The sequence below is a fragment of the Solanum pennellii genome, chromosome 3 (assembly GCF_001406875.1).
Source record: "Solanum pennellii chromosome 3, SPENNV200".
NCBI lineage: Eukaryota > Viridiplantae > Streptophyta > Magnoliopsida > Solanales > Solanaceae > Solanum > Solanum pennellii.
In genome coordinates this window covers 18,409,498-18,420,223 of record NC_028639.1, presented here as the reverse complement: position 1 = coordinate 18,420,223, position 10,726 = coordinate 18,409,498, and the positions used below count along the sequence as shown (strand labels likewise).

Here is a 10,726-nt window from a genome sequence, read left to right as displayed (position 1 = left end):
TTCACTCTAGGAACCATGGAACAAGGCTGTTTCAACTTCAAAACTTAGTCAACATTTCATGCTCATTACCAATCGTAACAGGACCCAAAAAAAGGACAAAAGAAAGTATCATTATCTCCAGTTCCACCCGCCTTAGGGATAGAGATAGCAATAGGAGGGTTGGTAGGGGCTTGAGTTGCTTCAATAGAAGGACGCACTCCAGGACCAACCAACCGTTTCGATAATGGCATGATCTGATGAGCTAACACTGGCTCTATGGGAGGAGTGCTTGTTGTCTAAGCCTGCAGTTCTTCCTCTTGTCCTACATTTTTCTCATTCTCAACCTTGATATTCTCCTCAACCTCTTCATGATGCGTAGGAGGGGCCTCACTTCTGGAGAATTTTCAACCGGTACTCCATCCGTAGTAGGCGCCACTCTTTCTCGGCCTGTATCCCTAGCTATTCCTCTACCTATGCATCGACCGCGACCTCCCGCTGCAGATTCTCAGCTAGAGCTTGACGGGAGCTACTGTCTTGATGCCGTCGAATTTAATGTTAACCATCTGCGGACATAAGAGTAATGGAGGTTAGATACCGATTGGAATTGGCAGATGCAAATTGAAATCAAGTTATAGCACGAAAGGAGACAAAAAAAGATAGAGAGATTTCCTAAAGTCCTATAGTCTCTTGAAGAAAATTACAGACATCTCCGTACCATTCCGCAAGACTCTTCTAGACTCATTTTGGTACATCAAGATCAACGAACCTAGGGCTCTGATATCAATTTTGTCACAACCCAGACCATCGTGATTGGCACCCACACAAACCCTTCGGTGGGGGAACCATTTATACTAATTAGCTAACTAACTTAATCAAAATACTAAGGCATTAAAGTTACGGAAGAAAGTTAAATTCTAAGGAAAGAAATAGGGAGCTCTCATAAACTCCAAAACAATAGTCTAATCAACTAAACAAATGCGGAAAATAGCCTACAACCTGAAAGTCAATGTACCAAAACATCTGAACTATAAGTCTAAACAAGAAGGGATAAAACCCCGTACTAAGTATAAGAAATCTTAATGCAATAGTCTAACTTTGAAATGGGGGACATAAACGAAAGAGAACTCATGGAATCCCGAGAGAACTAGCTCAACCTTGAATTTAAACGATCAATAATCTTGAAAGCGAGGTCTATCGATAGTCCCCTAAAGTTGCCTTGTAATGACCCGTAAATTCATTTTTGGAAATTTTTGTAAAATTATAATTTTATCCTCCGATAGTTCTCCTTGGTCATTCATGATCAGTCGGTGAAGTTGATTTGAAAATTTTGATATATTCGATAACTACTGTTACTAGGCAGTTATTTATTAAATAATTTCTTATAATTTAATTGGTGGTTAATGGGTCAAGTTTATAATTTATTTTTGCCGATATATTAAATAAGTTATTGGAATTTGTCACTTTTAATACCTAATTTATTGAGAAAATAAAATAAAGAGGAGCAGAAAACTCATATGCTTGTGTGCAGTGTGAATACGGACCAAAGAGGGAGGAATTGCTTCATGTAAGAATAAGATTTCGCTGATTATTGTCTACATATTTTTGAAATTGGGGTCTGATTCGTGGGGAGGTGACATGCGAGGAGTTGATTCCTTGGCTTATGCGGTACCACTGTTGGTTCTCGTATTTATTAATTCTTCTTTTATTATCACATTCTGATTCAAGTTTTGATATATTAAGGCATATAAATAAATAAATAGGTGTATTGTATCATATAAATATCATTATATACATGATATTTGGATATATTGGACTTGACTCTAGCCTTGAAATTTAGGAAATATGAGATTTGACCTATTGTTTGGTATCACGAGTTAGGAACTTGTTATAGAGGTGGGTGAGTTTTAAGGTCAAGGCTAAACACATAGTAATGCGGTTGTTGTTACTTTCAAAATCTTATTGAGGTTATTTAATGTGAATATATTGCCTTGATTTGGAAGCTAACGAAAAGGGAAGGCTCAAGTCCCGGAGTGATTGTTTTAATATTTGAGGAAAGTGAATTTCTAAACTCTTGTTAAGTTCATAGAATTGTGTATTTCCTTGTGGTATATGTTGGGGGGTAATGGGAATGGTGATGGGTTGACTTGTCCATGTTGAATAATTCTAATGATGGAAAAATGTAATAAAAGGTAATGTGATCAATTGTTGGTGTGATGTTTGAGAATGATTTGAAAGACGTATTGCTTAATTGTTGTGTATTGTTGTGAATTGTACCTTTTTAAGAAAATGGTCATCTCCTTATTATTTATGTGAACATGTCATTTGCATTGAATCTGAGACACAGTCATGACAAGTGTTATGTAAATTGAGAAAATAATAAGAAATTAAAGAGGATATACCATTTCGAGGAACGTGTTGCAAGCCACAACGAATATTATATATTGAGGGACATATCGCGTTCCACGATGGATACTATTATTGAGGGGCGTGTTGCGCGCCGCGACGGATGCATGGACAGATATGTCCCCCGTGTGTCCCAGACTGAGAGACAGCAGGTGTGTATCATTAGGTCAGACATGCATCACTATACTTGACATTGCATTGCACATATTGTCATTGGTGAACTTGATCGTGTGTGTTGTTGATTGTGTGAGTGCCTTTCTCTGAAATTGTGATTGATGAATATTGAGCTGGTTGTTGAGGATATGTAATTGTTAGAGTGTCGTTGTTGAGCTGTGTCCTAACCCTAATATAACTATTCTTAGGATAAGTTATCTCATGATATCTAACCCTGGGATACCTAATCTTAGGATAACTTGTTCCCAACTAAATGACCCCCTTAGCCTTCTCATACAAGAATTTCTTCCTTCTCGTAGATACAATTTTTATTTTGTTTTATTTTGAAATGTCGTTGTTAAAAGAGACATAAATCTCAGAAATTTTTGTAATCAAAAACTATAAAATGGAGTCACTGTGATATCAAAAAATGAAACATAATAAGCAAAGATAAAGAAGTGAAAATATGGAATTGGTCATTAAAATGACAAAAATAAATTAACTCAGTGGAGAAATAATATAAATTCTCACATAATTAGAGGATGAGGTAAATTACACAAAACTCATAAGAAAGACATTGATTTAACAGAAAAACAAGATTTCTGAAAAATATCAAATACAATGACAAATAGGGCAACACCATGTTTTTGGTACATTAGTCGTATGCATTAAGTTTCTTATTTTTGATATATTGTTATAACGTATTGTCCATTTTGTTTCAATAACCCCATTATTTTGCTATTGTTACCATTATCATTATTTTTTTGAATGCTCTATTTTGCTTTTCTTATTATTTGTCATGATTTCCTCAGTGCCATATTTTCTTCATAATTATTTTGATTTGTTGTAATTGAATTATGAGTCTTTCAAAAATAACCTCTCTACTCTTAGGATGTAGGGATAAGGACTTTGTCCTTTCCTTACCTATTTGTGAAAATTAAAATCTGAATATTATTTGATGATGAAAAAGAAAAGAAAAAACACGAGTTTTTGACTAAATTCATCCCTCAAGTATGACCCTAACTTGCATAAGCATTCTTTTTGTTAACTACCGTTAAAAACTAACGGAAAGAAAAACAAATGCTAAGTCTTTGCTTTATACGATAGCTAGGAACAGAGTTTTCAAATTTTTGTTATCATTGCATTGAAATCTCTATGAATGACACTTCTAATTATAAGCACCTTACTGATCATTGATAAATCATGTTTCTAGCTGCACCTCGCAGAAGTAAGCAAAAATATCCCTTCAAGCCAACATGCTTGGTGTATTTCTTACTAACATGAGCCTTATTGTCTCATATAATTGCATCATCATTGCTAATTTCCTCTCCAAATTGCTTCTCTGGGGTCTCCAAAATTTCCAATGACTGCGCATTTTCTAAATTGGCGAGTGCTATTAGCTTCTTCCCGAAACTTGAGTGCAATGATCAGTTATATGAGTAGTCGATTTCAACCATCAATTAGGGACGCGTTGCTGAAGGTTTAATCGAAAGTAGGATAGAGCAAATCATTTTTCATTTTTCTGTACAAAAGTATGAAAGAAGAGTTTGGACTTCTTGTGAGCTATCGGGGGAAAGTCATGTGCTTAATAGTTGATTTTCTTTTCATTGGTTTTTAATGGTATTCAACAAAAAGGATGCTTATGCAAGTCTTGGTATAGCAGAAGGATGCTTTTTGTTCACTATTATATTTGGATGATGCTTGAGGGATGATTTTAGCCAAAAATTCAAAAAAAATATTAACTTAAGCAAAGCAAATTACTGCTCCCTAGAAGCTCCTCCATCTTATTTCTTTGAAATTCAAACCAACAACCTCGAGATGTGAGGTGAAAGATATTTTACCACTTAAACAAACTTCTCTTGTTTCAAAGTACTTCTAAAAAAAGGAAAAAATTACACCATTAGATTTAAAAATACTCATTCATGTAAAACAAATAAAATAGAGGCAAACATTAATATTTGTAATTTTTTCATGAAATAATGGACATTTAAAATTGAAGCTCATTAGTCTTACCATGGAAAAAGATTTCCAACCAATATAAAGGGATGGAAAGTTAATAAGACTCTTGAGTTTTAAAACAAAGGAAAATGATTGTTTTTAATTAGTGCAACTTTTGAGGTGTATATTATAAATTAAATAGGCAGGTAAAGGCTTAAAATTTAATGGAAAATTAATGAAATACACACTACGGAAAATAATGGTAACATATTCTCTCCATCCCTAATTAGTTGTCCACTTTTTCTTTTATATTATCTTTAATTATTTGTTTATTTTGAAAAATTCAGAAAGGATAAATCTTTTTACCTATTATACCATCAATTAAATGACTAATTACATTGAAAAATGTATAACTTTTCATGCACTTCATAATTAATGGTAAAATAATATATTCAATATATTATTAATTATTTTCTTATTAAATATGTCAATTCAAAAGTGAACAAATAAAAAGAGGAGGGAGTAAATCTTAAAATATGGACTCTTTAGAGCAAACAAATATGAACTCTTTACAGCATAATAAATAATATGGAGTAAATGAAAAATTAAATACTCTCATCTCTCTTCAAGTGAAGTCCTACTTTTTTCATATACCGTGCGGGTTGAGAGTTCGAACCTTCACAAGGGTGCTGTTATTTTTTTTTATCCATTGATCTCCCTTTCTTTGTTTCCTCTCTTTTTGTTGTCTTTGTTTCAGTTCTTTGCCCTCTTCAATTAGTTTCTTTATTTGGTAGTCGATGCTTATTTATTTGTCTTTAATTGATATGTATATTGCGTGAAATTCTATATTAATTAAAGATCAACATTAAATTTTACATGTCACATAAATTTTAATAAATATATATTGAAATAATATTTTTTTTAAATGGTGGATATTATTATGTAAAATTTTTGGAATTTAAAGGTTCTTTCAATCTTTAACGTCACACTAAGTAAAGATGACTTGATTGAAGCTATAATTTTTATTTTTTTCTCAACTATATGGTATTAGAATGTAGATGACGTATACAAATTTGAATTTTTGAGGTAAAAAAATCTCTTGTTTTCGGAAAGTTACACAAAATAAGGTCTCTTATTCCTAAAAAGAATATCGAAAAACTAATTATTTGTGTGTATATCTTTAATATTAGAATATTTAAAGAAAAAAAAAACATTACTAAATATGTATATTTGATCAATTTATTTATAGAAACCGTAAAAATTAAATAACCCAAATCATAATCTAAAATTTATGAAACCTACTCGTTTACCATATAAATGATATGGCACCCCTAGCCTCCGAATCCTAGATCCGACTCTGATCAAGATCACGTTGTGATCAAATAAATTATATGTATATATATAAATGAAAGGTTGTGTGTTTACATAGAATAATAAGTTCATTCGGTCAAAATATATAATCGAAATTTCAATTCGATTAAAGCTTTTATTTTACATCAATTTGAGACCTTATAAATTTAAATATGCATAAAATCATCAGACCTGGTGAAACTCCTTTTTAAAGTTGTCTTTGATTTAGGTTTATAGATACCAAAAAGATAATTGTTAGAGTTTTCTCAATCGAAAAAACTTAAGTATGTGCCATATTAAAAAAACACTAAAAATAGTACAAAAGCTATCTTGAGATGAATAAGATTTTTTATTTGATAACTTCAAGTTTAAATTTTTTCTTTTTTGGAAAAAAAAAGAATTTTCAATAAGTACTTTTTATGAGTATAAGAGTTTTAATGTGAATATCGAATATGGTATAAAAAATTGAGGAAAAGGTTGATTTTGAAACCACAAACTTATGAAATGTTTATTTTTGTTGTTTTTCGGTCAATTTTCACTTTATGATTTTGTCTTATAGCTTTTTTAAAAAAAATGGAGTTTTCTCTTATATAGAAGAGACAGTTTATGTAGTTTTTCGACATATCTGCTATTGGTCATTCAATTGGCAAACAGAGATATTTTTGTCATTCTGATTTCTCAAAGTGATGAAGGTCAATAGGCATATTATTATCGTTTCAGTTTCTCAAAGGCTGCATTTTGTATATAAGTGTCCTGCTCTCTGTAAATTCATCAAACACATAGTCTTCTTCAATTTAGCTACTTTCTCTGTTTTAAAAAGAATTTCCTATTTTTCTTTTAGTTTATTTCAAAAAGAATAATTTTTTTTCATTTTTGGCAACACTTTAATTTTAACTTTTCATGTGGCATGTATAAGACCACACGATTAAATAATAATTTGATACATTTGACATAACTTTAATTTAGAACCACGAAATTAAAAAGTTTCTTTCTTTTCTTAAACTCCGTTCCAAGTCAAAAGCCAATCTTTTTGAAATGGACGGAGTATAATTTTGAAGGTTTTGTGGTGATCTCCGATTTCTGCTCTTTGTTTCTGCTTTTGCTTCAGTTTTTAACTTTCTTGTTGCTTCCTTGTATATACAAAAGCTAAAAGTGTTGTGTGTTGTATATAGAAGAAAAGGTTGTCGTTCTGTCGAAGCTTCTCTGTTTATACTTTCTGTTATCAGGTCTGCAATTTCGAATTGTTGTTTTCTCCTTTTTCAATTAGATTTCCATATTTCTTTCTGCTAAATTAGGCTGGATTATAAATTCTTTGTGGTTACTTCTATGCTATACCGAATATGTTTTTTGGATTTCAAGTTTGTTCGATTTTATTTGGGGTCTGCTAATTTTGGAGCAGCAAAGCTCTTGAAATTACAGCTGAATCGGACTTTAAGGTTTTCGCTCTGTGCGTTGCGGCGAGAAATTGCTTTGTCGTGCGTGAAGCTTATGTCTTAGTGTATATGTTTGTGTCTGAATTGTTGATGGGCTTTGGATGAATTGATGTTATTCATTTGACCAATTGATCAATAATAATGAATATATAGGTTGCTTAGCAGAAAAGAATGGAACTTTTGTGAGATTAGGATGGAACACAGTGATGTTGCATGATTCATTGAATGAAGTGGCCATATGTAGGATACTTTTGTGGGAAATTCACTTTTGTCCATGTAGATGAGTTGTGGAGATAAAAGAGGGTGCTAGGAGGGTCTTTGAAGCAATGCAGGTACGAACTGTTGGACCTGGAATACTATGATCAGTGGGTATTGCCGAAATGATAGTCCTAAAGAGGCCCTAATGATTTACAGGAGAATGGAAGATGCTGGTGTTCATGCTGATTTTGCCACTGTGCTTTCCGTGTAGCCTGCGTGTGGGTGTCTGAAGAACTTTGAGATAGGCAGAGAGGTTCACTCACTGGTCTAACAAGTAGTTTTTTGGGAAAATTTGTCTGTTTGGAAAGCTGTCATTGATATGTACATCAAGTGTGGAAGAAAGGATAAAGCTAGGTCGGTTTTTGAGAAGATGATCGATAGAGATGTGGTTACTTGGACTACAATGATCCACAGTTTCATTTCAATTGGTACTTAAAAATGCACTATGATTTTCTCAAAGGATGCTCTGGCATCCCTTCTTGCTGCATGTGCCAGTTTGCCTCATTTGAGGCTTGGCAAATGCTGCATGGCTGGGCTATCAGGATGGACCTTCAGGCTTCAGGTTGATGTTCATGTAGAAACTCGCCTTATTGACATGTATGCTAAATGCAATTGTTTTAGACTAGGCTATCAGGTGTTTACAAAGACTAGCAAGAAGAGGACTGAGCTTGCAAGAGAAGCGATAGAGCTTTTCAAGTTCATGTTGTTAGATGCTGTCAAACCTAATGATGCAACCCTGAAAAGTGTGCTTCCTGCATTTGTCATTGAAGCTGATCCAAGGAAAGCGTTGAGCATGCACAGCTATCTTGTAAGATCCGGATTTGTTACAAGAACTGAGGTAGCTACTGGTTAAATTGATATATACTCTAAATCTGGAAATTTAGATAATGGTCACAAGATTCAAAGACTAGCAAGAAGAGGACTAAGCTTGCAAGAGAAGCGATAGAGCTTTTCAAGTTCATGTTGTTAGATGCTGTCAAACCTAATGATGCAACCCTGAAAAGTGTGCTTCCTGCATTTGTCATTGAAGTTGATCCAAGGCAAGCGTTGAGCATGCACAACTATCTCGTAAGATCCGGATTTGTTACAAGAACTGAGGTAGCTACTGGTGATATATACTCTAAATGTGGAAATTTAGATAATGGTCACAAGATTTTCAATGGGATACCCAAGAAAGAAAGGGACATAATCTTGTGAAGTACATTAATTGCTGGTTATGGGATGCATGGGCATGGCGAGACTTCTTTGTCACTGTTTAATGAGATGGTGCAATCTGGGGTCAAACCTAAGCTGGTGCCTGTGTGATACATGAAAATGTGGAACTGGGAGAATTGTCTGCAAGGTGGCTGTTTAAGCTGGAGCGAGAGAACACAGAAAATTATATACTATGGGGAAAGATCTATTCTGCAGTTGGAAGATGGAAAGATGCAGAGAATGTGACTTTTGGGAATGAATTCGGACTGATAAAGGCGCCAGCTCAAAGTGTCATTGGGTGACTAGTAGATGATTTCTTTTAGTTTCCTTGCAAATAGAGTTAAACGGAGGCTGCAGGGTGAGGGTAACATCTGAGAAATATGAAACAATAGGACCACAGCTAACCCTCTCAAGTCTTCGGTGGTGTTTATAATTTCCTCAATTTTTTGCTATTGTAATTATAGTTTCAACTCACAGGTGTTAGCTAGACACTTCAATTTTCTTCGTTGTTTCCTTCTGCTCTTAATTATCTTTTCTGTCATTTTGGTTTATTGTAGTAGGTTCTCAGCAAAGTTCGTCTAATCTTGTCATTTGCTAAAACAATGGATGGAACTCCTGGAAAATTAATTATCTTGTCATATGCGGAAAAGAAAACATCATCAGTGCACCATCATCACCTGCTCCAATGGACACAGCAAGAAGCAGCAAAAGGAACATAGAAAATCCTGTCACAAAAAATAAAAAGACAAGAAAGAGGGACTTCCAATCACAAGCATTTTCTAGAGGTGAAGACTCCCCCTCCAAAACACTATAACAAGGTATATAGACTTCTTCCAGAACTACTACTTCCTACATTCAGAACTTCAACTAAGTGTTGTGCTTCATTTTTTATTATCAGTGAAAAGCCATGTCGGCCACACCTTTGCAGTGTGATTGAAGCCATTTTTATCAGTGAAAAGCCATGTTGGCTACAGTTTGCAGTGTGACTGAAGCCATTTTTTGTCACTGCAGCAAGCATTATCATAACGGATCGCTTTCCTTTTGCCTATGTAAATAGAATGTACATACCTATGTTATAAAACTTGGCTCCACCACTAATATATAATTTTAGTTGTGTCACACTTGTTGTGCAATCAATATGAGTTCTTCCCAGAGATCAAATTGAACGAAGAAGTACTTCCGGTCATTTTTGAAGATCAAATACATTTTAAGGACGTCTACATCTTCCTACATTCGAGAAATACACTATTAAAGACCCATAAATTATAGAGAAGTTTAGGAGAGTGGAATCAAAAGAACACTAGAATTATACTCACAAGATTCATTAATAAGAGTTACATTTTTCTTTTATTTTTTTTACTTGCAGTTACCTGTAGGATCGATTCTACTCTTCATTTCTTTCTCTTGCAAACAAGAAACTACAAAGTCAACTACTGCAATGACCTTCATAAAGAGTAGTCATTTTTCATACAAGTATCTGCTGATCTCAGTCATGTTAGCCCGATCACTCGGCATAAGTTCAACAATAGTGGGTTAGATTGATATGTACACTTCACTTCTTTGGAGATGATGAAAAATAACAACTACCATATGATGGTAATAACTTCAATGCCTAGCGATAATCTTGCATCCATGTTCTTTGGAGAATTTTCTCAAATTGGCTCCAACTTGGTGAATATGAAGATGCAATGAATTCTCCAACTTCAATGAATGTCAATGCATTGATGGATGACTTACCCGACATGGACGAAAAATTTTCAATGATGGAGCAAACCAGTGAAGCCTTAAAAAATTTGTTGATGAAGAAAATCTTCATATTGCTAAACTTATGAATAAGTTGGAGACATTCACACTCGGAGAGTCAAGTCATGTCCCCACTTATCCACCTGATTTTGATGCACGAAACAAGGATGTTTAGGAATCTTCAGCGAAGTTAAAATTTCATAAGGAGAAACAATTTGCATCAGTTAGAGCATTATCTGTCCAACAATTGCAAGAAATGATAACAAACATTATCA

General features: G+C 33.8%; 1 protein-coding gene and 1 long non-coding RNA gene across 3 annotated transcripts; both read left to right on the top strand.

Moving 5' to 3' along the window:
- Positions 1-6,459: 6,459 nt before the first annotated feature.
- LOC107013246 lies at positions 6,460-9,902 on the top strand. Of its 2 annotated transcripts, none has more exons than XR_003577141.1 (3): positions 6,460-7,049; positions 9,269-9,526; positions 9,607-9,902. It is a non-coding gene; the product is annotated as an uncharacterized LOC107013246 (long non-coding RNA). The 2 variants fall into 2 exon arrangements; XR_003577140.1 differs by having other exon boundaries at positions 9,266-9,526.
- LOC114073939 (pentatricopeptide repeat-containing protein At5g39350-like) lies at positions 7,049-9,331 on the top strand. Its single transcript, XM_027915134.1, has 2 exons — positions 7,049-8,224; positions 8,485-9,331. The coding sequence occupies exons 1-2, from the start codon at positions 7,960-7,962 to the stop codon at positions 8,709-8,711; spliced, it is 492 nt and encodes a 163-aa protein (XP_027770935.1). The 5' UTR covers positions 7,049-7,959; the 3' UTR covers positions 8,712-9,331.
- Positions 9,903-10,726: the final 824 nt, after the last annotated feature.

Coding starts and splice junctions, on each gene's coding strand:
- LOC114073939 (XM_027915134.1), top strand. CDS start 7,960: ATGATTTTCTCAAAGGATGCTCTGGCATCCCTTCTTGCTGCATGTGCC. Junction 8,225..8,484: donor TTTCAAGTTCATGTTGTTAG/ATGCTGTCAAAC, acceptor TCATGTTGTTAG/ATGCTGTCAAACCTAATGAT.